Below are 27,548 nucleotides of genomic sequence, written 5' to 3'. Positions count from 1 at the left end.
ATGAAAGACTGGTGTATAACGGCTAGCTGTTCGAAGGTTTCAAAGCTATTTTTGAGTGGAAAAAACTGAAATACGCTGAAGTTAGCACGTCAGACGCTCTCACATTTTGCTTCGTGTGCGGTAATTCCAAGAAACAAGAGACCCTTCTTGAGGTGTCAAATCGTATCTTACTTTTAAGGATGCACGTGCGGTTTCAAGTGGTTTTGACTCCACGACGACAATCTCTACTGTCGTGTGCATCGTCACGGCCAATAGACAGACCGTCTCGATTCATTGAGAGTGATTTACGTTGATTTCCTTCCTCTCACGTGAACTCATCCATAAATCAGGTCCTTTGGGAAATATACTGCCTTAATTGCTTTGTTTACGAAAAAGAAAAATGTAGGCCAAACTTGACTAAAAAATGTATCCATCATCCCCCACTAAATTAATGCACTGGTTTAATCACGTCCGTTGCTTTACTATTCTAAGATTTACATCCTCCGTAAATAATGAAGGCGGACTTTTTTACCCTACACCCCTGAAAAGTTTAGTTGATAATTCTACGTTATTGTGCAGTTTTCACTTTCTCTTTTCTTCTTAAAATTATTGTCGAAGCCGGTTAGAATTCCAATGAAACATTTTCATATGTACGTACAAATAGATTCTATTTACAAGGGGTAACGACAACTTGCAGCTTGGGTAACATTTGGGCCCGATACTGATACCAAGCGACCAACGCCACTCGGATTTTTCCTAGCCTTTTGTGCAAGGAAAGTGTCACATATCTCAAATTAATTGAAATCGGGTTTTCCTTGAACCAACGCAAAATTTTTAATCAATTTCAAAACTTTCAAAGCTCTTTTTCAAAATACAACTTCTGTCCAGCTTGACGCGGGAAATTTTCAGCAACATAACAGTTCTCGTCAGCGTATGCGCTGACCACAGACAGTTAATTGGCGGAGCAACTGCTTCTTCGGACGGGATAATTGTCTTGACCACATTGTGCAAGGATTAGCCAATGGTTAGTTGTAACTAAATCGTCTGCTAATTGTTCTACACGTGTTCACTGTGGTCAAAATCAAAATATAGGTAGTTTTGTTGCCGTGGTGGGCAAGTTCTCTTCATTAGTAGGTATCTCTTCTTCTAATGTGAGGTTAGAAAGGGTCAATTAACAGTGATGGAAAGGAACAGATACAAGTCTAACCATGCGTCTTCTTTTATGTAGTTCAACTCGATAATTTTCGTGCGTTCGCGCGAAAATCGCGAAAATGAACGCTCGGAGTGCGGTCTTCTCTCACGTATGAGCGAAAAAGTCGCCGCGAATATTCCTGGTTAGTACCATCTACTATAGGTATCCCATTCTTCTAATGTAAGGTTGGAAAGGGTCAATCAATTATAGAAGGGAACAGCTTCCTACCTCGTCAAAAACACTTGTTCAGCCAAATCAAGTTACTCATGCTTTCGGTGTTCTAAAATGGCGCTTTCGAAAGAACCGCAAACCTAAGCCTTTCTGAGAGGATTTATGCATACTGTATATCCAAGTTCTATTTGGATTTTTTCGTTAAAAATACTATTGTAACAGCCGAAACATCACTGGTTCCAGATTGAGAATTATTAAACAGTTTTGTAATGTCGATATGCAGTGCTACAATATGATGCCTGTTTCATTTGGTTGCCTTCCCTGCGTTATATCACCAATTCTCTCTGAAAAACGTTGTCCGCCCAACTCCATCTGTCCGGCGGTTTACCAGCTTACTGTTTCGTATGGTAATATTTACAATATTCAAATTAGCTCTGATATTTTGAAAGTGATTCTATTTGGTACTGTCACGGTGACGTGGAACTGGGTGCAGAGTCAAAATCTTAGGTGATGCTTAGTTCTGATCTGGTGTTCTTCCTCAACGAAATTGATCGAAATGCATGTGAAATAACTGAATCTCATTTCTTCTACAGGCCTGGTACATGGTACACGTATGGTAGGGTACATGCACATTGAATCTCATGCAATATTTCAGTAAAGCGCGGTTTATTCGGCCGTCGCCTGCAGGAACACGCACCTTAATTTTAACCAAATGCCAATAATTAAAAGGAGCACAAAGCCACCTTTGGTGTGGCGCTTTTATAAACTTAAAACTGTTTTGCTGTAGAACTCTGGTTCTTAATAACCCTTCTCCGGCTTCATGTTTACAACTAGGTGCAAATTCATCTGAGTCCAGCAGGAAGGGGCACCTCTTTCACATTAATCACCTGCAAAAGATAAAACGTCAAGAAAGAGTAAATTATTTTGAGGATGTGCTGGGTTGCAGAGTAAATAACCATGTTCCCAGAACAGAGGCATCCTCTGTTAGGCATGCAACGTGCTCTGCTTCCAAAATAAAAACAAACCTACCGACTTTTTCATGAAATCTGCCGAGAAAAATGAAACTTGGTGCATTTATAGTCGTCAACTGCTTTTTGTAATTTCGTTTGCACTCGTTGACTTATTCGTCGGAGTCGGAAAGCACGGTGCGGAAAGATGATCATTTCGCAAGTTTTGTCACAGATATCGAATTTTTTTGAGGATTATCAAAACCAAACAGATTTTCGGTCAGGCGTATTGATTCAAACCTACTACGTGGGCCCGACATATACATGTATATTCGGGTCACGTTCTTCAAAGATGAGTCGACAACTTAAAAACAAAAGATGATGAAATACTTCATGATTGGGGCAAACTAAGAAAATAAACATGTGACACTTTACATGGTGATTGTCGCGTGATGCGAGACAGACGGGCACCATTCGTCGAGAGTAGATCATTTTTGACAAATTGAAATCGTACTCAGTCTTATTTTTTAATTTTCAAATTTTTTGAATAACGGCATGCAGCGATTTGGCAAGCTAAGTTATCAATCATTTTGTGATGTGTTGATAAATTCCAAACGAGGACAGATTGAATATTTGTGATTTTTGTATGTTGTGGTTGTTGTTACGTTCTCATACCCGTCAAGGCGACTGGATCCGATGTCCCGGCGTCGTGTGTGTCTCAGCCTCTCAAGCCGTCTCACCACTATGATCGACAGAGACCACCCCGGGAAAAGGAACACGTTACATTAGTAAATCATCCCTGAGTGTGTGAAGGACACCAAAACGCCATTTTGATGCGAACAATTCTGAGAGGGGTAGGAAGACGGTCTTCGGTGGTGCCACAAGGAGAGCGATACTTCTAAACAAAGTGACAGGCACTGCAGGGGAGGGAAACTGATGTCTCAGGTGCGACAGGACAGAAAATTGACGGATATCACGGTATATTAGGATTAATGCCACCAGCAGTGGGTTCAATTGACTTGTTCGATAAGTGACATGAGTGAGTGTACTGACGGTAGTGACGCTCGGTGAAGGAAATTGGAACCAGTAAAGGAGACATCAGGATGAGTAACATGAAATAAAGAACTAAAGGGGTTTTTGGGCCACCCAAATCAACCTCCAATATCATTCATATCATTATAACTGAAAACCTGTTTTGTGGTCCGTGCTGTATTGCTGTAGATATATTGGGAAATTGGTCTCACGAAAATTAGCCATCTTTTACAAGAAATGCTGGTGTATTGTGTGAGCAACTAAACAGAGGGATTATCCTTGGATTTAGCAACGGATCTTTACCAGAGTCGAGCATAAATTAGCAAGATATTTGTCTTTGTTTTGGGATGGGGCAAACATTGCTTTATATTTGTTATGGCGTCTTTTTCGTATTTTACTTGGCAGGATTCTTGTATTGTTGGTAAATGTATATATGGTGTGTCCCGACTAGGAAGGGATTGTTTTTCTTGTTTCTGAGCTGGCCTTGCTAATTATTTATGTGGACGGATCTTGGAAGCTAATCCGTTGGAAACCCAGTTTGGAAAACGCCTATAAATAACCAAAACCCGAGGAAGACGCAAACTCTGGCACAGCACCGCTATCAGAAATTTTGAACATATTTGTCCCGGCTCGATGGATTATGGCAAGCCAAAGCGGAATTTATTCAAGACCGTGGAATTACTATTCAAGAAGTTAAATATATGTTCAAGACCAAAATTTGTTCAATCCTGAATCAAATATTGTCAACCTTGAATCAAATATTGTCAACCTTGAATCAAATATTGTCAACCTTGAACAAAATATATTCAACCTTGAACAAAATATATTCAACCTTGAACAAAATATATTCAAGACTCACGTGACCATATTCAAGACGCACGTGACCACAAAAATTGATGACGTAGTTGCTCATGTTTTGATGCTTTACGGACTTTCCCGAACCCGCGTCCGGACTTTCCCGAACCCATGGTACTTGTGTTGCGTTTCGGAGCTCGAATTGTTCGCACGAGGTTTTGACACATGGTTGTACACGTACCTAGCCGCCTACACCTGACATGTACTGTAATCCTACACATCATGACATGGATGCCGAGTGAATGTCAGAGTCGATACATGTTTCACAGACATATCAGGCAAATTATAGGTTCAAAATGCGCAATGCCTGTCGTGAAACAGAACGCATCGGAAGTACCACAGATTCTACGCTCTACGTCATCAATTTTGTGGTCACGTGCGTCTTGAATATGGTCACGTGAGTCTTGAATATATTTTGTTCAAGGTTGAATATATTTTGTTCAAGGTTGGACATATTTTATTCAAGGTTGAACATATTTTATTCAAGGTTGAACATATTTTATTCAAGGTTGAAAACATTTGATTCAAGGTTGAACATATTTTAGTCTTGAACATATATTTCCTTCTTGAACTTATATTTAACTTCTTGAATGGTAATTCTAAAGTCTTGAATAAATTCCGCTTTGGCTTGCCATAATGGATGGACAGAGTTTTTTTTGTGTCCTGACTAACAATAAAATAAGATACGACTCAATGACAAATTTTTCACAGCAGGATCTCTATCACTAAATGACTACTTCCTTTAACTTGGCGGATAAGATATCCACTCTCCGCTGAAAAATGATCCTCAAATAAACTACTTATTAAACTGGGCTAATTGAAAGTCTTGAAAGATTCTTTTCATCTTTGCTAGAAGATTTGACCGGTCGATGGCCGCTGTATATCGGGCAGATTTTATCTTAGATTGGGCGATTTGGCGGTAATCAGAGGAGATGGATCGCGCACGTGCCCGAGGCCCCAAATGAAGAGAGGACTCATTGTTTTGATTACTACCGAATTCCAATCAAGAGTTATATACACGTATAGCGTTGGTAGTGAATTAAAGGGAAAAATAGGGCATGCTATGTTGGTTTTTCATGTAGAAATGGCTTCCAGGAGGACCGTGACTTCTCCAAACCGAGTTGAAAAAACAAATTAGCTGCAATAAACACTTCGCAAGAACCCGAACGGAGTGTTATATGTAACCGTCGACCAACCCAAATTTCGCTAATCATGTCCATCAGCCTCGCAACACAAGCGAAAATCTTTGATTTGCATTTTTAAATGGGGTGGCGAGTAGCCCGAAAGCCCAGGGCCAGGTGGTCCCTTTAACTGACTATTGACGTTTTTGATGGATGCCGGGCGGTATACAAGTTGGTTAGTAACATAACTTCCAAGGTGGCGAGTGTCAAAGACAAGATACAACGAGCAAGGTGTACAGACAACCGGAGGGTGTATCTCTTAGTGTCGTGAGGAACGCCATCTTGACCAAGTAATTACATTTTATTGATTGGAATTTGGAAGGCGATACCTCGAGGGTCAAAAGGTTCCTGGCGTTTTGGCGAATATCGTGATAGAAACAACCTGGGCAGACAACCATATTGGAACCAAAAGGTTCCCAAACTGAATGACCAAAGGCTGGAAGAAAAAGCCAAAAATGAAGAAGTAAACGCAATCATAATCATTTTTCTCATTAATAACTTTCAAGGTCTCTAACGGCCTTCTCCACCAGAATGTTGCTGGTGTTGATAAGATCATTACGTGTTTCTTTATGCGAAGACAATGTTGTTGTTTATTGCTAACCAAACGGCATCCTCACAGAGGGCATCTTCCCAAGCATTGTTTACTAGTATTTACACTCAGAAGAACAAAAACCGTCTCATCGAGGACGGCTCAACATAAATAACTCGCTAATTATTTCTCCAATCTTCATGTGAGTGGTATTGCACCAAACACCAAGGACTTTCTTATGTACCTTTTCTCATGCGATGTGTTTACTTTTAGAGCCTTATGCGGAGACTGATCAATGTCGAAAATTAGCTGATCAATGATTTCTGGACAGAGAAAGAAGGATCACCGCGCCATGCTTACCTCCAGAGGATCACCGTGACGCATATTGCCGAATCGCACTGTCAAAAATTAGCTGCATGATGAAGGATTCATGCATCTGGATGGAATTGACCTCAGCCATGCTGGACTTGGGTCACCACGTTTTAGGCCAGCAATAACCTCAAGCAATCATGCTAACGAAGGCCAGGCATTGCAGTGAAAGACTGATTGCGGCTGCGGGTAATTGTCTCAGACATGGCAGCTGTAGGTTCACCCGCCAAAAAAATTGACGCAAAGTGTAAGATACACTTTGCCGCCATGTCAATCCTGAGCAAGATTTATTTTTCATCGGATCGAATCTCTCGGATTAGGCTCGCAAATGAGATACTTTGTATCGGTTAGGTTTAATTGCCAGGATTCGCGGCCGATTTTAGAAGCCGTTGCGTCATTGTTAGGAAATGATTTAGCTTACGTTGAATGATAAATACATGTGTATATGTAATGCGAGTTACGGGCCGCTTACGGGTTTAGGCTGAACAGACCGTGTTTGTTGATGCCTACATTGAATTCCCTGAGAGACTCCAAAGAGTCTGAGCTCTGTGCAAAAAACGTATCGATCTGTTTGAGGTATCCATCGCCAAGATAGTATGGAGTCTCCTGATTGGAAATTCACTGAAGTCCTACTTTAATCAATATATATATCAGAACTGTTTCCAGCAACATGCCGGCAAATTATACCGTTTTTTTTTACCAAGAAACTTTTGCCAAAAGGAAACTTTACGTGGGAAGGTGGGGCCCTGGGGGTACGCACCCACTGCATCCCCCCCCCGCCCCCTATGGATCTGCTCCCGCTCCAAGCACGGGCTAGCTGCCCTAACCAGTCGGCTTGACTTTACTCTCTGATTCGTCTTAGGCAGTATTCCCGCCAAAAGACTTGTAAAATTTCTTGCCCACCAGCCTGGTTTATCTCAGCACCGATAGTGGCGCTCCTCGGTTCCGACGTTCATGGACGGATTTCCGGATTTCACCAAATCGCAAAATGCACAGATGGCGTAGTTGTAGTTCCGGTTTCAAAAATTGAAGAATTCCAAGATTTTTATCTGCAAAAAGCAGTTTTTCGCCCAATTTAGGTCATGGCAAACGATGCCAATAACGTGTTGTTGAAGCAAGGAGCTGAGGGAAGGATATTTAAGTCAGAATTATACGGTTTACCTTGCATTATCAAGGAAAGATTCCCAAAAACCTACAGACATCCTGCTCTGGACAAATCACTGACTGCACAGAGAACAAAATCTGAAGTTAGATGCATCATGAGATGCCGAGCGAATGGTAAGAATCCGTTTCTATGTCTTAGTCTAAAACCTAACGCAATAATCACCAATTTTACTGATGGATAATCAGAATCCAATATTGGAGCGATATTGGGATGGGGCCAGGAGCGGAGGCTCGCGCGCCAAACGAATCATGTTATCTGAATAAATATCACAACCGTAACCCAAAAGGCCAAGGTAAAGGGAACTCCGAACTGGGCGATAAACTATGACCAGTTACCGATCAATTTCTGGTCTTTATAGGACCGACCACCACACCTGGAAGTCTGTCACTGACAATGGTCAATTGAGGACAACCACCGCATTTTCCGCAGTTCATCGCTCGGCCATGCCAGTGATGGTTAATGTCTCATGGCCATAAGTTTGTGTGCAGTGCCGGAGAAGCAAACATTAACCCCTATTGTCGCAGGATGCATGACCTAAGCCGGTATGTATGTAATTCTGGTTTGCATTTCAGGCATCAGAACTCCAGTTGTCTATTTTGTGGATTTGGAGACGAACAAGATCTACATGGAATTCATCGAGGAATCGATTACAGTTAGGGACCAAATCGTTAGCATTCAGAAACTGCATCCAGAGACTTATGTTGAGAAACTCAAAACACTGGCAGAAAAGATTGGAGCTATTGTTGGGAAAATGCATGAGAAAAACATTATTCACGGGGACATGACTACGTCGAACATGCTACTAAAAACTGCTGTTAATCTCCAGAACTTAGAACTGATCATGATAGACTTTGGACTGAGTTATATTGAGAATGTTGCAGAGGACAAAGGTGTGGATTTGTACGTCTTAGAAAGGGCTTTTCTTAGTACTCATCCTAACACTGAGAAACTTTTCAACCATGTGCTTAAAAGTTATGTAAAACACAGTAAAGGAGGTGCTGTGGAGGTCATGAAAAAATTGGACGAAGTGCGTTTACGGGGACGAAAGAGAACCATGGTTGGGTAAAACTTCGTGCTTCAAATAAGTTGAATAAAAATTTTCTATTGGAGGGGCCAGCAGGTCTCTTACTCAACCCTATGTGACCAAACAAAATGGCATTTTGGCTTCAGTTTGGAGCCTCAGAAACCTAGAGATTTGGAGAGTAAATTGCAAATTGCATAATGAAGATAGGGCTTTTCACTGCTCCCTCCCCCCCCCCCCCCCCAAGACATAGTCTATGTACAATACATGTATGTTTATCAGCTTCTGTGTATTTTGAGAAGAACCATTCCCCTGGAAACATTCATCTCAAAGAACAAATCTCTACCTGATATGATGCCTGATATGATACGATACTAAAGATCATCCACACCCAGCCAATATTGTCCTCGGTCTGGGAAGCAAGTTGTGACTCGCCACTGGCGACAGTGAAAAATCGGCCTTTCTGGAAAGAAACCGGCGTCACGACAACAACGGTAACCAGCTCGTGACGTCATGTAAACACATTGGTGGCGATTTCCTTCTGAAATTTGCTCGGAGATTATGTTATAAAAACAGTGTTAACTTTGTCATATTGACGTAAACTGAAAAAAGAGTCATGTAGTGGAATAAAATAAAGCACACCCTTTCATTTGAAGTGGATTTCATCATTTTTATTTTGTGTTTTATTGCGAAAAAACACTTTTGAAAAGAGCTCACAAGTTACCTTCCCGGCTGTCTGATTTGACATGCAAATGCATGTCGGGTCTCATGCATGACTGACCTGCTGACGTTGGATAGCTTGTGAATCGTGACAGCTGTTCCTGACAGTTATTTTCTCGACCTGCGTGACTGGGAGCTATTCAACAATGGGTAGGTATCTGATCTTGGAGATTCAAACTTTATTTTGTCTGTTGTTGGCAAAAAAGACATACACATGGTGACGGTCATGTCAACATTGAGTTGACCAGGCATCTTGTCCCTCGACTCTGCAGTCTCCGTCTTGACACTGCCACCCCGCTCTGACAGCCAGTTTAGGCCAAGTTCTTCTGAATGATCTCTAAATTTGGGGAGGAAGGCAGTTCGTTGAAAAACTGCAGGATATGTTTGACTGCGAATACATTTGTGCTTGAGCTATTTGGTTTTTCCATCGCCATCAGATAGATGTTCTAAATATCAGACAATTGACGCAGTGGAGTCCTCTACAGAGCAACAGGAATAAACACATCATTTTTTGGCAACCTTATTTCTTTTCTACAGCTGACATTCAGCCAAGTGAATTTCTATACAAGCGGATTGTGAATCCAGGCCTGGACAGAATAAGTCATGCCAACAGACTGGGAATACAGCTCAAGTCGTCATGGATGCCGAAAAAATCAACACGCAACTATCCCCAGCAGCCACCAAAATCATCAGGTCAAATTCGCCAGAAGTTGCCTCCAAATCGATTGCCTTCTGCTAGTAAGAGACCTGCGACTGTGGCGCAAAGAAGTGGGACTCCTCCAGAGTACATACAAGACATGGTGATTCCGGTAATTATCGATTTACCTGATCTCCAACAGAAAGAAAATGTACAAAGAGAGCAAATAATGTAGTGCCCTACCACTATCAGGAATCAGAGTGACAGATAGTGCGCTCTACAATCATGTCTAGAAGACTTGATACCAAACTGCTGGTATTGGTTTTCTCACCAAACATTGCAAGGGTGGGGTTAAGATGTTGGCTAAAGCCACATGGGCATAGTGGAATATGAATCACCTAAGGTTATTGATTGCAAGCTTTTACATATTAAACTTTTTGTGCCGTTGACATGTTTGACAATTATCGCTAGTTTTATCACTGAGATTAAGATTACAATATTGCATATTGTTTAGCCAGAGAGCTCAGACTAAATCCTTGTCAAATTTTTTTCAATGTTTGCATATTTTGCCTGAGCTTTGTACATTCAAATAATAATCAGAATGAGACAAACTTTTTCCTTCATGATTTCAACATATCAAACCATTGAATATTGGCCTTCCATACTGAAATTGGACTTGTAATGTACCTCTTTGTAAGCACATATACATTAGTCTTAATAAGAATTTCACCCTAACCTTAGAGAATTGTAAATCTGCTTGTCCTGATTTATGAGATCTCGACCCTACCTATAGGTCCATAGATCTATTCTTCAACTACTCTCTGAACTTCTACGGCTTCTCTTTCATTAGTACCATGAATATTTGCCAAAAGAAGATTGCAAAAGTAAAAGTAATGACTAATGTACCTGGTCATTCTTAACCTGGTCATTCTTTACAATATCAGGACGGTTTATTAGATATTTACTTGCCATGTTATTATCCGATGTTTTATTCAAAATGTAAGCTTGAATGGTGGAAACGATCTATACAGCCATCTTTGCCATTTTCTGCAGTTATGATATATTGCCAAATGTAGTCAGGTGAATCAATCATGTATTCGTGCGGTGATTATTGAAAATCGTATTCATTGTCACAATTTGTGCTCACCATTTAATTGGGTTCTTTATTCTGGTTAAGTCAGTTGTTACGGCCCAAAATAAAGCTAGTTTGGGGTCTTAGTTAAAAAGAAAATATGGTTATAATACCCATAAAAACAGTCAATTGTGGCATGCAGAGTCTAACATAAGTTTACAATTGCTTTCGACTATCAATATTTTTGATAATATCACAAGTTCTTGGCATCAGTGCACAGAACTGTTCAAACATTTGACATAATTGGTATGCACCCATTCATAAAAAGTAATAAGATTGAAATTTGATATTGATTATAGCGAATAATTTTCCGTGGGTTGAGTTCTATAAGTTTAATTTGATACTATATTATTCATTTAGGGGGAGGGCAATTGAAATGTTGATGCCCTACATATGTTGTAATTGACACTGCTGGCTACCATGCAATAGGGCCTCAGTGCGGTTCTGGGGAGCGCCCAGAACCCAAGTTTTTCAAAACTTCAAAAACCTTTCTAAGAGTGTATTAAGAACATTTTACCCTGTCGTTTTCTTGTTGATTATTTTAAACAAATTATCGCAATATTTCGAACCTGGCAAATCCACAAGTTAAATTTATAAACCTACTAAAAGAAAGCATTGACCGGTTGCAATGAAACACTCAGTTAATCTGACCAAGGTAAAAATTCCTTTATAACGCCTGTACGAAATGTTCTCAAAGTCAGTCTCAAGTTGAGCTGGATTTTCCAGATTTATGTAAACTTGTGCGTGACTAGAAAAACATGCTTTTCTCTTGTAAGAGCCCCAGAATAATATTTTGACATTACCGAGTAAGGTTTGCACTAAATATTGGCTAGACTATTCAAACTGGCTGGAGGGAAACCACAACATTATGTCTATAAATATTGACAATGAAATTATCAATATCCGCAGAAGTGGTGAACGGATCGAGCAAAGGTATTGATTGGTTGTGATTATGGCATGCTTATGATAATCACGACTGGAAAATCGTTGTGATTTTCTGGATTGGGTTGACATTTCTGAAGCATAGTAGTCTATTGACTCAGAATTGTGAACCAGGGGGTAGCTGCCCTAACCACCCAACCTTAAAAAAGGTTACAAAATTTGTTTCAGACGAATGCTACATTTTAATCGAAAAATAGTCCTCCTTGTGTACAGGAAATGAAAAAAGTTGAGTCTTTGTGTTTAGAAATTAGAGTAAATCTGATTAAATTTGCTCATAAATGTCAAGCATTTGTCAAGTGCTTCTATGATTCCAAGTAGATTGCTTGCTTAGTCTTTTAAAGGTTTATGACTAAAGTCATTATTCAAATCCAATGCGTTATTGGTCTTGGCCTGGATGATCCATCTTTAGGCTTTTTAGGATTACTCCGCATATTTTTTAAGCCAACTCATGTGCAATGCATCAAAGAATTTGGGTTTATCCTCATGGCTTTTCACCATCAAAAAAGTGACCCCTGTTTTCATCCGCTTTACTGTCACATAATCAAAGCCACTGAGTTTGTCTAGGGCCTAAACGTGTTATCAATCAACTGGGACTCAAAGCTAAGATTTATAGCTTTGGGTGATCCAGTCATGATATCACCCACATGATGGTATCCCTGTCCCACTCGGGCATCAGAATGCCATGAATCTGAGACGACTCAGGCCATTCCGACTCTGCTGACATTCGCTGAATCATTCACGAGTTACCTTTGGCAATTCATATGAAGTATTTATTGGAGAAATAACTCAGTTCATTTCATTTGGATATTGATTTTCCCTCCATTAAGTGCACTGGCCTACTATCTGGACACATGTAATCATGACAATTCTCTGATTTGACGTGGGAGCGGAAGCTTTTATGAATCAACGGAAATCAAATGAAGTGGTCTCTGCGAAAACCCGATAACGAAAATGGATGTGATTTCGAGAAAGACTTTTTTTTGTTTGCGCACCAGGTAAAAACTATTTGGCGCCCATGATGTCATCCATTGGCAGTCTAATGGTTATGGCTCTGGGTGAAACTGCTGTCTGGGGCAATGCTTTTGAGGGAATTTTGAATATAAATAAGTACTGAGAGTGCTTTTGATTTCAGTGATCTTATACATCTTTGACACGATCTTACTGTCAATTGAATTACTGGTCTTTCTCTATGTATCGCAAGAACCTCATCTCAGGCTTTTCGCTACCCTGGTGTGGTCCAGAGGTGTGGTGCTCTGGTGGTCGCTGTTATTCAAACTATATTATGTTTGCTCTTGATGTCAGTGCTTCGTCATGCACCTGTAGTAAACTTTTAAGATGTCAATACATTGATACGCGCAGAAGTAGTTGTGGTGTAAACTGTGACAAACTCATGGCTGTGACAACTGTTGTTTCATGTTGTCTGATATTACCATAATATGTTACAATAAACCTGTGGTCTGTCTCACATAAACAAAATTTATTCCCTGACAAACTTTCATGACCTGGTGTGGAGCATCGAGTATTCCAGGTGCAGGAGAAAACTAGAGCCCAGAGACAGTCTTGATAAAGATAAAATCATGACCTCATTTCTGATGACATTGACCCTCAAGGCATCTCGGTGCTATGATATCACTATTACCCCCTGATGTGATGTCAAATACAGTTGAACCTCTCTATCTAGGACCCCCTTACATTGTAGGACTGACAAGTGCTGTCCTTATTAGAGAGTTGTCCTTAGCCTTAGCTGATAAATGCGGTAAAATATTTCGTTCTATGGAAATCACGTTTACTCTTAATACGTGTATAAGCAAAAGGTTAGTTTGAAACATGTGGCCTTTTAAGAAGTTGATTGTAAGGATTAGGCAGTGTGGTGCCAGAGTTTAAAAAACAACCACATATTTTTCTTTCAGATTGCTTTAAACCCTCCACAAGTACTTCTAAATCTAAGACATGTGTGTGTAGGATATATCTCTGTCTTTACATTAAATGTCTTCACGAATTTAGAGAATGCTTTGCGTGTGCCGATTCCAGTGAAAGGCACCTTAAGCTGTTGTTTGTTTCGAGTTTACAATTCACAAGCTTAAACGTCTAGAGTAAACTCAATAAAAGTGTTTGTTCATGAACTTTGTAGGTCTTTAACTTCAGATTGTTCAGTTGTGTTTCGTCTGAAGTGCTGGTATTTAGATATTGAACAGATAATAGAGTTCTTGCCCATTCAGATTTCCAGCTTTGTTCAAACAGATTAAATCAGTGTTCAACAGTCATTGTTACATGCTATAACCAAGCTTGCATTGTATATTTCAGATTTCGAGCAATGTTCAAACAGATGAAATCAATGTTCAGCGATCATTGTCACCTAGGTCATTTTGGTAAGTGATTTCCTAATTTTTAATATTTTGCTATCAAATCTCCAGTTGACATGCAGCAACTAGTCAAACAGTATCATCTGAATTAAGCAGTATATCAGTTGAACATGTTTAAATAGACCACTGATTTCATACGAGGTTCAATTCAAACATGTCTCACTGCCGATTCTATCTCCTTTCGATTTTTAGTTTGAATACATGGCTCTAACAGGTCTCACACCTGGTTCTACTTACCACTTTCAGTTAAAGTACGGTAGCAGGTTTAAACAGGTCCCACTGCTAGTTCTATCTACTTTTTTCTTTCAGTTCCACTAGCAGGTTCAAACAAGTCCCACTGCCAGTTGTAAGCCCAAGAAGTGCTGCCAAAACACCCACCCACCGGCCAATGTCAATATGCTCAGAAAGATACTTGGTAAGCTATCTAAAAAGAAGTTGAAGAGTGCAATAAAAGTAGCTTAAAAACAGAAAAATGTTTTTGAAGTCCATAGCGCTTGATATCTTTGATGAAGAAGCACTTTTATTGTCCAAATTTATCTTTAGTTGTTACCCATTGAGCCTGCGCCACAAAGATTGGCGCAGCAGGCATAAAATCACCGCATGGACTAACTTAAACAGATATCATAAGTTTATTCACAGAAAAGCAAAATATCCTACTATCTAAAATGTCTAATTGTTATCGTACCTCTCATATCAAGAGAACTCGACGTTCTGCAAGGTGGTCAATCTTCTGCATGGTTTGTTGCCCACGCCCTGTGGTCCAGTGGTTAGCGCGTTTGACTGCCTGTCAACAATCAGTCATGTTGCATGGTTCAATAAACATGTTTTCACTAGAGCTGCTCGACTGGTTGACAAAAGGCAAAAGTCTATTTGGTGTGTGCACTGAAAATAATCCTCGGGGTCATTTGCAAAGAGTAGGAGATACCCTGCTGTCTGAGGCCTCGATCTCAAGTCTAGCTCTTGCCACCAGCACTTGACTGCGCAACGATAAATGTACATGGGTTTTATAGACTCGCGATGTGGGAGGGGGGGGGGGGCAGTGCATCAGCCAGTGATGGACTCTGATCATGCTGATTAAGACAACTTTTGCCAGCTTTATTAAATTGTACTCTCACTATCTTACAGACGAGTGTAACTCCGGAGAGTCGCTTAATATCGACCGCAGACGGCAGCAAACTAAATGGAAGTGAGCAGTCTGTAAGATTAGAGGCTGGACAGAAGGCTTTGGAAAGGTGTCGGACGTTGAAGAGGACGTCAGAGGTATGCAATGGAAGAGGTGAAATAGGAGGCTTTCCAGGCCTTTCAAATGAAATGTTCATGAGCATAAGTAGCTCCGAAGTGTTCAACCCAATCACTTTACAGTAATTGAAAGGTTTGAAGCCATTGCTTGAAGCATGGTATGGTACCAGAATGTATCACTCGATCTGTGGGCAAGATCCATGAATACAAAGCAATGTCGGTCTCATGTGTACATCAATTAACACTTAAAATAAATTAGTGTTGTTTTTTTCATTATAGGTGAAGGGATACCGGGTTGACCGGCTCTACTACATGTCTGCCACACCCGCTCTGTTGCACAACCGGTATATAATCGATGAAAATGAGTTGAAGATGTTGCGGGAGAGAAGCCATTCTCAGATGACGAAGACACTGAGGTAAAGCTGGGTTTTAAGGTTAAGCGGGGGTAAATGTTGCCACATCCTGTCATAAAACAGGCCCTGTCCTAAGCAATTTTGGAATTGATTGCGCATTTTGTAATGCTTATACTATTGACGACATATTGAAGTCTACTGTGACAGTCTCAATGCATAACTCATCAAATAATTTTGACGACTGCCAGTGCGTCTGCCAGTGCTACGTGTTATTTTGCATTCACCTCCTTACGGTACCTCTTGCTTTTGCACAGAATGAAAAGGCAACTGCATTTACCGTACAAGATGCCTATGGTTTACGATAAAGAGGGAACTTCTACCTGTTTTGTGCCTTTGCTTAAAAGTACACCAAGTACTGCAAATTGTTCTACTGGCAAAACAGCCGAGACGGATGTAGACAGTGACGATACTAAACTGTCGGTGTATGACATTGAATTTCTGCCAGAGTTGAATTTCAAGCCATTTATTTTGCGCATTACACCAGAAATTGAGCTAAATACAAAGTTTAGGCTGAAGAATATCTTCAAAAAATGTTCAGCACTGTTCGGGGCAGTGCCACAATCGAGCAGAAAGTTTAAGGCTTTGCAACCAAAACATGGAAACGCATTGTCTCAAACTTGCAAACATGAGCTTAAACTTGCTTGGCAGGTGCCAGAGACAGGGAAACCAGAATGTTCGCTCTGCTTGCTTCACAACATTTGTAAGGGATAAACAGGACATGCTGCGCTGACCTTGACCTAGACTTGACCTTTCATGTATATTGACTTTGAAATCAAGTTTGACCTTGAAACAAAGTTTGAACTTGACCTTGACCTAGCTGGACTGTCGAAGAATCCTCTCAGACTTGAATGAACATATGAACTTTCAGAATACATTTGTATACATATGAATATCTTTCGACTTGACGTTTGTACACACCTTTTCGAAATAAAGCAACCTTGCAATTTTAAACCAAGGGCAAAGGAATTGAAATAAAATAAATGCAAAGGCTGCTGTTTGTTTACATTCTTTATTCAGTGCCGTGAAATACACTAATGTTTGTTTTGTTTTTTTTCTTTTTCCTCCAAAACATCTTTTTCTATCTTTCCCCTCTCATCAATTCTCATCTGTACAAATTGGATCAATTCTCATCTGCTCATATTTTATCATTTTTCATCTGCTCATATTTCAATCTGCTGCACATATTCAACTGCAATCTTCTCTTCTCTTCCAACTGTCTTTTCTTCTTCCCACATCCTCACATCCTCACTTCCATGCTTCTCTCCCTCTCCTTTTTTCTGCCTGTTGCCTTCCTCTTCTCCTTCAATGCACCCTACAGGCTTGGTGGTGGAGAATACAGACATACAGTTCAAGAGGTGAGTGAAATATTTGTTTCCTTTCCAAAGCATTTTAAAAGCTTACCTCCTTGGCCAAAAAAGTACCATATCAGTAGATATTTACTTAATCAACAACAGTAGATATTTACTTTATCAACAGCGGCATTGGTCTGCTGATAATACAAATTTCCTTGCTTGATTTTCAATATTTGTATGCCCGTTCATAATGATTCCATATTGATTCTGTCCAAGGCGCCATGTCGCCCACTCCGACATTGTCCAATATGCATTAAAAAATCATATCATTTTTGTTGTAAAGGTGTTTGGGTAAGAGTATAATGTTTGGAGTTTACTGGATTGCCTTCTGAATGAATTCGGCCATGACTTTAAAATGTTTGCAAATATTTTACTTGAATTAAAGTAGAAAATTGATTTCGACTACATGTGGTACATGTTCTTCTCGAGCTGGACTTCTCAGAAAAGTGTTTGTAGTTTACATGAGTCAACTTGCTGGAACGGACAGTGTGGGAAAATGCTTGTACACATTTAAATCAACCAATTCTGTTTCCAACATACTTCAGCTGATATAGCCTGATAAGAATTGCAAACATTTTCTAGGTGTCTGATGCAGTTTATTGGGTGGTGTTGAAACCCTTTCAGTTCATTCAATCCCTGGTTGAATTTTAATGCACTCAAGGGCATGCCATATGGATTGGTCACCAGTTTTGCGAATTTTGTAAATACATGTCAATCTTTAGCATGATAGATCATATAGCCATCAAAATGGATCCTGAATAATTTTTTGATATTTTGTTTGCATGTTTAGCAGTGTTGCATGTTCCAAGTGTTGAAACTTCCATGTACTGTAAATTCCTCTTTCTTGCTGATCTGTTTGTTTGCAAAAACATGATTGCTTGAAGTTGAACACTTTTGTACCCCTGATATTTGCCTTGTGTTCATAAATTGCAAAAATATTAGGCGTGGGAAAATAAAGGGTTTAACAGTATCAAGGAATGTTGCATTGCTGATTTCAACTGCGGATGTTTGCCAACAACTTGCACAGCACATTTGTTGCATTTCAGACACGTTTTATTTTCACATTCCAAGTGACTCAATGCATGGATTTTTCTCCTTGCCTGTAAACTTGGAGTTCCAATCAGAGAATACCTTAACTACCTTGAAGTTCCCAAACTCAATTAGTATAAAATCCCACTTCAATGACACCGTTTTAAAGTTAGGAAATAGATTAAGTTGGACCAAGAGTAATGAGATGTGAACTAACGACTTACCCCTCTAAGTAACATTCATCAGGCTTACCAGGGGGACAATGTCGCTCTCAAAGGCCAAGTTATGTTACTGTCAATGGCGCATGCGTCAAGAAAGAACCCTTATAAGGATCATTCAGAAAGAGCAGGGGAATCTCCCCAGTCCTTGGCTTCCTCGGCCAGCAGCACTGCTTGGCCAGGTGAACAATAAGTGTTAAACAGCAAGACTCACAACAAGGGATGAGAGCCAGTGGGAATATGGACCTCTGGCATTGACCAAGCAAATTCGTTTTAACTGGGCCGCATCCTCAATCGATGTTCCAGGCCAAATTAATTTTCAGACGATTATTCTTCACTGAAGTCTTATTATCTGATCTCTTCTAGCGGGGTAAATACCAGGCACCAGGTGATCATTATTCACAAGTAGACAGTGCAACGGAGGTCGGAGATGGTCACACTTTTATTACTCAACCTGGCAAAGACAGGGACCTCAGATCTAAAGGTGAGTAAGAGAGAAAAGCCTTTTCATAATGAAGACATGCGTCATCAACAATTGTACTTTATGATAATTATCATGCCCCGAGGTTTTCATGTCCTCTTTTTTTGCAGATCAAATTGGCCATCCAAGATCAAGAAGTGTGGCTAGCAGCCACAGTGGAATTTTACAAAATGAGGTATGCCATCTATAGGCCTCTTTTAAACTTTCTGTCGATAGACTTCTGTACTCATTCGGGTTTGTAATACCAGCCCAATATGGCATTGGTACTTGGCCATAGTTGGAGCATTCAGAAAACTGCAGTCATCCATGCTTGTAAAATGTTGTGGCGTACTCCCGGTGGTAAACGACTTCTTTCAACTCCAAATGATTTTGGTGAGAGAAAGACAAAGAAGTCTTCCTCTGGGCGTGACTTATCAATATCATCAAAACACATTCGGAGTGAGGAGCTGAAAGAATGTTTTGACCAAGTGCAAAGGCAGTGCATTTTCATCTTTTTGCAGGATGAGATCAAGAGTAGAAAGCGTGTTGGGTCTTCTAAAAGTGTGACCTTCTCCGAGCAGAATCTGGACCTCAAGGTCATTGGCACGGGGGCAGACGACAGTGGAAAGGAGAGCGGGGTCGAAAGTGGGATTGACGAGGCAAAAATGGAGCAGGGTGCATCATCCAATGAGGATACAGGAATCATTGATAATGGGGTGGACAACGTTGAAAGTGGCATAGACAATGCAGATGTTGATAATTCTGATGATGCAGATGCTGATAATGCAGGTGTTGAAAATTTTGACAATACAGACATTGATAATACAGGTGTTGATAATTCTGACAGTGCTAATGTTGACGCTGGTGCAATTCTTAAAAGAGAAACCACTGATGGCATGAATGGTGACAACAGTTTTGAGAATGATGAAAATGTTGTGGCTGTTCATGATGGCATTGATGTTGATGGTGAAAATAGTATTGATGGTGATGAAAATCACGTTGATGACAATGGTACTGATGGTGAAAATCATGCTCATGACAATGGTATGGATGGTGAAAGTCATGCTAATGACAATGCTGACGATGGTGTTGATGATGACAATGAGATTGTTGATGAAACTGTTGAAAATGTTGAAAGTGTGGACGTGTTCGATTCAAATGGAGAGCAGACGACGTCTGCCGAAAATGAAGAAAATGTAAACATAGAGGGTGAATTGGGGGATACATGTGTGGCTACTTTAAGTGATAATTTGGAACAGGGGAAGGAATCATTGAATGCAGATAGGGAAAACGGTCGCACTACTATGTTGTCAGATCCTCAAGATGAGGCTGAGGACGATGAAAATTCTGCTGATTCTCTGACAGCCGATGAGGTTTATGAAAATGAAAATGTGCAAGGTCAAGATGGTGCCGAAATCAAAGTGCAGCAGGTCACCCTTAAAGTAACTAATATTACTGATGTTGACGCAATTTTGAAAATGATTTAACGTACATTAGTTCTCCATACGCCTTGAATATCTGATATATTGATGAGATGGACTAATTGTTCCTTTCACTGCTGTCTGCCTCTCTTTAAACCTGAGTACATCAATTTCTTCCATTGTCTCCTGGTGTCATTTAGGCTCATCTTCTGTGCGACATGCATCTAGTTTTGTTGTAACTGGTCACATATTGTTTTACTCCTCACATTCCAGAAGAGCCAAGCCTGGTTTCTGGTTTGTAGTAAACCAGTTCCTTTATCTACCATGTAATTGACATTGTTATATTTGTCAAGACACCTTGTAGAATCATGCCAGTATGCCATCTCGTGTTTGTATACTGTTTGTGTATTAGTGGCAGCAGCCTGTGATATAATGTGATATGTACATTTTACTTTATAAAGAGATTAGTTATACAAGTGTCATTAATTAATGAAAATGATCTTTGGGGTGTAGAGGTATCACTATCATCAAGATGTATTCTTGCTGTAATGTAAAGTATTCCAACAGTAATTATGTCATCAACATATAGGCAGAAATAACTAATAAAACTTAAAAGATGATTTGTAATTGATATTAATTTTGAATACTTTATTCAATCAGTGTCAGTTAGTAGGAGGCATAATTTACTGGCAGGAGATGTGACACAGTCAACCACTCATATAGTGGTACTAATGGCCACCAAATCATCAATGAGAGAAGACTCTCACCACCCCACTCAATCAGAGTAGGTAGGAGGCATAATTTACTGGCAGGAGATGTGACACAGTCAACCACTCATATAGTGGTACTAATGGCCACCAAATCATCAATGAGAGAAGACTCTCACCACCCCACTCAATCAGAGTAGGTAGGAGGCATAATTTACTGACAGGAGATGTGACACAGCCAACCACTCATATAGTGGTACTAATGGCCACAAAAATCGACAATGAGAGAAGACTCTCACCACCCCACTCAATCAGAGTAGGTAGGAGGCATAATTTACTGACAGGAGATGTGACACAGCCAACCACTCATATAGTGGTACTAATGGCCACCAAAATCATCAATGAGAGAAGACTCTCACCACCCCACTCAATCAGAGTAGGTAGGAGGCATAATTTACTGACAGGAGATGTGACACAGCCAACCACTCATATAGTGGTACTAATGGCCACCAAAATCATCAATGAGAGAAGACTCTCACCACCCCACTCAATCAGAGTAGGTAGGAGGCATAATTTACTGACAGGAGATGTGACACAGCCAACCACTCATATAGTGGTACTAATGGCCACAAAAATCGACAATGAGAGAAGACTCTCACCACCCCACTCAATCAGAGTAGGTAGGAGGCATAATTTACTGGCAGGAGATGTGACACAGCCAACCACTCATATAGTGGTACTAATGGCCACCAAATCATCAATGAGAGAAGACTCTCACCACCCTACTCAATCAGAGTAGGTAGGAGGCATAATTTACTGGCAGGAGATGTGACACTAATGGCCACAAAAATCGACATTGAGAGAAGATTCTCAACTCCCCACTAGGTGGTCACATCCCTAAAGGACATATCAGACAAAGATTTTCTCGCTCATGGACAACGAGGGGAGAGCATCACCTTGACTATTGGTGGCACCTCAAAGAGTCTCAGTCCCTTTTATACTAACAATATAAAGTTTTGTCAACATCACTTATCCAAAGGTCATTTGCAATTGCCACAATTGGCCGTCTCTCGGTCCTGTTGACAGATTGAAACAATCTCCTTGACAAGTCCTGTGGACCTTTGAACCACATGAGTTGGCCAACCCAGCTCACAATGTGAATGTGTCGCCCCCTTCAATAACAATGACACATCCATTCTTTGGGACAACCTCCATCAACTGTCTCCACTCAAGGTATGAAAGTGTCACCTCTTAGGTTGTTGGGACATATCCAGAATCCATTTCAATAACCTGTTTACTGGTATGTTGTTCCGCAAAGGTTGGATCTGTGATTATTATTGAAGAAGGCGACACTGTCATTGTGTTTAGGTGGTTGAAATGTCCTTAGGATGCATGTGTCAAGGAAACGCTTTTGATGTGTCAACATGACTTCGAGACAACCAATTGTGCTAATTTCAAATGTCTTTCAGAATAGCGATGGTGATAAATCTTCACATTATTAGTAAAAACAATCGCGATGGTGTCAAGGTGCCACCAATAGTCTGGGTGATGCCTTCCCCATGCAGTCCATGAGCAAGAAAAAGGTCTGAAATGTTCTTCAGGGACATGACCACACGTGCAGGGGATAAGGGTCTTCTCTCGAGCTCATAGTCTGTTTGGGTGGCCAAAACGTTCCTAAGAAGGTATACTCTCTGATCTCTATCAAAGAGTAAGACATGGTTTGAAATAACTTCTGAAGGACCACCACCGTCACACCTCAGTCTCTATGGACATGGCCAGAGGGAGTCTTTGGCTAATGTCGCCAGTTGATTAAGTGGCGACACACTCCACAGAAGTACATGTATCAACGAGATATAAATTGATCTTTTGGAAATGTCACCACCAACTCAGCCTCTGTCTTCCTGAACGAGACTGGAGTAGGCCTGTGGCAGGATTGTACTGGTGATGTCCTTTGAACCCAAATGGCTGTGACACCTTTAAATTCAAGAGTCTCCTTCTTCGAGTATAAGTACACATCCAGCCTTTGGGGGACAACTCAATCGACTGTCTCACTCAACTCACTTTGTGAATACGTCTCCTCCTTCAATAATCATGACACATAAAAATTTCAAGACATCCGTTTTGGGTGTTCCCCAAAGATTGGGTGCGTCGTCATTATTGAAGGAGAAACTTACATACTGCGAGTAGAGGCAGCCAAATTGTGTCCAGAAACAGCCGAGTGAGGTGGTCTGGAAGGGGAGGATGCCTCATCCTTATTGAAGGACGTTCATGTTGCGAGTACCGGTATAAGGGACAACCAATTGAGGTGGTCCGAGAAATTGGATGTGTAATCATTGTTTGGAGGTGACACATTCACACCATGACAAACCTGTTTCAACTGGCGTTTGTATTGAATGATAGTTTAACTGCAAGCAACAACAGAACAAAAGGCTCCTTTGATACTAATGCTTTATTTACAGCTTAGTATAGCCATGCATTTTGGCCGAAAGAATGGTTTTTGAAAGTACAAAGTACATGAACTACAATTAGTACAGTCATTTCATCCCCTAGCCTTTTTGCCCCATGGTTGTTCAGCCGTCTAAGTCCACCTCATGCTTCTTTGGACTTGTTTGCTGCTTTTCAAATGATATATTACTCAAATAGAGATACCTGTCATGGTGGTGGTTTCACAACTCTTTCGACAGATTACAGAGCAAACTTATAATTGTCAGGTTTTGAACTGTCCCCAACAATGTTCAAATCTCTTTGGTCCTAAAGTTAATTTTTTAACATCGGGGGCAGAACTACCAAGTACATAGGGGGAAAACAGCTTAGGTGTGAAACGACAGCAATTCGGGCAAATCACATTAGAATTCGAGTGTGACTGGGGAGCAGTAAGCAGCCTGTATTTGCGGGAAATTAAAGCTTGTTCAGTCTGTTTCCCTGCAATCACAATTTTTCAAATTTCTGCCAAGTCTCACCCAAATCAAAGCCCGATATTGAGAAACAGAACCAGATAGTAATCACTGTTTGCTCTCCCCAATTCCTTCTTAAAACCTCAAGATTTGGTACAGCCAAATTTGAACAAGACAACACGTATCATTCAAGAACAAGGCATGAACTTTTCTTTTTATTTCACAATCTTGTTTCAAACTCTAATATAAATGGCCCACGACTTGAAAGTTACAAATTCATAAATAAAGAAGTGAAAAAGGTCAAGGAATATTGCAAAGTTCTCCAACTAGATAGAGGGCGTCAAATAATAGGCCCTACCCGTACAGCCCAATGAACTTGGGAGAAAGGAACACTTCCAATACCCTACAATGTAGACGCAATAGAAATTCAAGAATACATCCAACGAACAATGTAGGGCTAATCTATCTTCCGAGAGTTTTTACTGCAATTCATTTCTCTTGGAGCAACCATATACTCATTTATCAAGTGAATACAATATTCAAGAAAAAATTGCCAAATGATGCAATCAACACTTATTTCATCCCACCAGACACATAAATATTCTAACAGAAATAAATTTACAGACAATTATTTGAAATAGCTTTTCAAGCCCCAATTTTACATTATTACAACCAAGTAGGTAGTGAGGAGAGTGGTGCATGGGTAATCAGACTCAAACCAAAAGGTTACCCTACATTACACAAAGGCATAAGTTTTTCTCAGATTCAAATGTCAAATTCTTTTTAGAAGAAGAAAGATATAGTCTGTGTCTCTCACTCAGATGTTATATATTGGCAAGATAACAGACAACAAACTCCAAAAGGGACCCAACATCCAACCAGTTTCAATGCACCAAGCAATGTAATGGCGATTTTTATATAACACTTTTACCGACCAGTGTCTTTACTAAAGACACAACTGTCAGTACTATTGGTCTCCACAGAGGCACTCCGGATTATCAAATGGTTGGTGTCATTTCAGCTCTCACCAGAATTCGACCTGTGAAGGACAAAGAGGCAATGAGACATGGATTTGAACCAACGACACTGGATTGAGAGTCAGACACCATAACCAGTATGCCACCAGTGGCACCACACTCAGAGAAAGTGTCAATTCGAACATATACCAGTTAAAATATCAAATCCCCTCAAACACACCCAGTGATTTACAAATACATGTTAAACACATGGCGAGGTTTATCGTGATAAACTAGGACAAATGCTCGAGATGTGAATTAATGTCCACATTTCTCCAGTCCTTGGTGATGTCGTCTAAATGGTTATCGAAATCGGTGAGAATACTGTGGGCTTTTGAATCGAACAACGTGCTCGTGGCTTCCAATGCGTTTGGCTCCAATGTGTCTCTGAAAATGAGAATATTCTCATTTAGTCACGAACGAAATTAAGAAGATACAACATTCAAATTGCACCAAGATTCATTCAATAAGCTGAAGAAAAGGAGAAAAGAACGAATGCCCAGCCAAACTGAGCTAGTATTAGTAACTCTGGTTTTTGCGCCATAATAATGCATTGCAATATCAAATTCAACATCGCTGAACACCCACACCAATGGTGGATCAATGATGGTTCAAGATAGCTAGTCATAAATGCCTCTGCATATAGTATAGTAGATTTTCTTTCTCAAAGGTGACACTTCTTTCTAAATGTCTTCTGGACCAGATATTATGCATTTTTTAGACTACTTCCATGAAGTCGACAAAACACTGTTAATCTGTAAATTTTCTGCATCTGTATTTTAGCAATTTGCGAAAATCTGACAAATCCGAGGTTGTTATTAATGTTAAGGAAATCCACGAAATTTTGGTGGTTTATAGTAATCAGCAGATCAATTTCACGGAATGAGCATTCAATTGAGGAACACTTACATATATTTAACATTTTCTAACTGTTTCCATTTTCCGTCTTGGTTCTGGTGTATTCTGTAGACTACCTCCTCACAATCACCACTCATCTTTCTATTATCAATCTGAAATAAGACAACAGTATTGAATTAGAAGAGTACGACTGGAGTGGATGGATTACCTGGGGTGTTTCAGAAATTTGTCTGTGAATGAGCGGAAGTCTGATAAATCATGACAAACTATGACTTTCTGAAAAATGGAAACTAATGAATCTGAAGCTTGGGGGCTGGGGTCAGGGTGCAGTCCCTTTTTATTTTGGCAAAACTCGAAGAATACAGATTACAGAAGAGTCTTTTCTCATAGTCTACTTTCTAAGACAAAATCCTTACACTAATTCACAAATATCATATCTGAAACACTGCCAACAAAACACCAACAATGATTTCCTAAAACTTACCATAAATATTAATGCCTCTGGGAAATGCTCTCTGATTTTGTCTCCTATTCTCAGCGCAATGGCATTTAGGCTGAAACAAATGTTTTGAAGAAATGAAGTATGCATTGAAATACCTGGGCGATTAAAAACTCAAACCATTCAAAATACAAATGAAAGTGAATTCATGATTGTACCAGTACCACCACCCTGGTAGTTCAAACTTTTCCTTTGATACAAAAAACTCAATCATTTTACATGTATTTGTTTTCTCTACAGACAAATTCTACTCATGTGATAAAACATGAAGTATCTTACTTTGGGTCCCTGAAATAGTCATTCGCTTGATAATAACCAGCTATCACCAGACCTTTGCTTTTACAATATGAATCAACCTGAAAATATGAAGATGTTGAACATGTTAACAATAAATAAAATAAATCAACAGATTACATGAACTGAATCCATAGACTATGGTAGGGAGAAGAAACAATATACCCAGGAACATCAATCACTGATTCAGAGCCATTATTAAAACCTTAAACAAACAATCAATGTAATGTGCGAGTGTAAATGGTCTTTTCTATTTAAAATGGCTGAAAGTTGTTTTCGCAGGTTGTCGATTTTGATTGAGACATTGACTTTTCTCAGCAACTGACTCTAGCTAAATGAAAACTCTGGACATGTACTGAATGACCCTCTGCTATGAGATAATCCACCAAGTATTAAATGTCAGCAAGACAATCAAAATCATCCGACAACAGATTATTTGTCCGACAATAGATCATGCAACAAACCTGTGTGAGGGCCACCTCCAACATCGGCGCTAAACTAAGCGAGAGATGGAAAAAAGGTATGCAGTCTACAAATTTCAAGGTCTTTGTTTCCTTCTGTTTTGGTTTTTCTGCCAAAAGAACGCCATTTACTGAGCAGTGAGGGTATTTTGAAGCGTGAAGAAAGAGTTTCGAGTAAGCTCGCGTGCTCACTTCGACGTCGGCCATGATTGGGGGTCAAGGTCACTTGCAATCGATGCCTTGGAGGCGAGGTCGTTAATTTTGGGCGTGGTCCATTCTGGAAAGGAGCACTTAGTTGATGGCGAAGAGGTCTGGTTGATAAGTGGTGGGGTGGTGGGGGGGGGGGGTTAAATAGTTTGGCCCAAATTTGAATTGAGTGCCATCAGGTGGAGTTCACACCTGATCAGGACATAGGCACAACCACGACAAACAAACAGAAAGACCAAAACACT

General features: G+C 40.2%; 3 protein-coding genes across 3 annotated transcripts; 2 read left to right on the top strand and 1 right to left on the bottom strand.

The window, feature by feature from the left end:
- Positions 1-7,232: 7,232 nt before the first annotated feature.
- Positions 7,233-9,096, top strand: LOC135495608 (EKC/KEOPS complex subunit TP53RK-like). Its single transcript, XM_064784414.1, has 2 exons — positions 7,233-7,533; positions 7,993-9,096. Exons 1-2 carry the CDS (start codon positions 7,338-7,340, stop codon positions 8,484-8,486), a joined length of 690 nt encoding a protein of 229 aa, XP_064640484.1. The 5' UTR covers positions 7,233-7,337; the 3' UTR covers positions 8,487-9,096.
- Positions 9,097-9,181: 85 nt separating this feature from the next.
- On the top strand, positions 9,182-20,994 carry LOC135495607 (uncharacterized protein DDB_G0290685-like). The gene is made up of 10 exons (XM_064784413.1): positions 9,182-9,311; positions 9,699-9,970; positions 14,177-14,241; positions 14,545-14,650; positions 15,361-15,495; positions 15,754-15,890; positions 17,206-17,242; positions 18,853-18,970; positions 19,078-19,142; positions 19,468-20,994. Exons 1-10 carry the CDS (start codon positions 9,308-9,310, stop codon positions 20,431-20,433), a joined length of 1,905 nt encoding a protein of 634 aa, XP_064640483.1. The 5' UTR covers positions 9,182-9,307; the 3' UTR covers positions 20,434-20,994.
- A 2,511-nt stretch (positions 20,995-23,505) lies between these two features.
- On the bottom strand, positions 23,506-27,306 carry LOC135495583 (ER membrane protein complex subunit 8-like). Its single transcript, XM_064784379.1, has 5 exons — positions 27,100-27,306; positions 26,621-26,697; positions 26,327-26,396; positions 25,894-25,994; positions 23,506-25,371 (listed from the first exon to the last, which is right to left on the bottom strand). The coding sequence occupies exons 1-5, from the start codon at positions 27,301-27,303 to the stop codon at positions 25,218-25,220; spliced, it is 606 nt and encodes a 201-aa protein (XP_064640449.1). The 5' UTR covers positions 27,304-27,306; the 3' UTR covers positions 23,506-25,217.
- Positions 27,307-27,548: the final 242 nt, after the last annotated feature.

This window comes from Lineus longissimus, chromosome 11 (assembly GCF_910592395.1).
Source record: "Lineus longissimus chromosome 11, tnLinLong1.2, whole genome shotgun sequence".
In the NCBI taxonomy this organism is placed as follows: Eukaryota; Metazoa; Nemertea; class Pilidiophora; order Heteronemertea; family Lineidae; genus Lineus; species Lineus longissimus.
The sequence above is the reverse complement of the archived record's forward strand: the minus strand, read 5'-3'. Positions and strand labels throughout refer to the sequence as shown.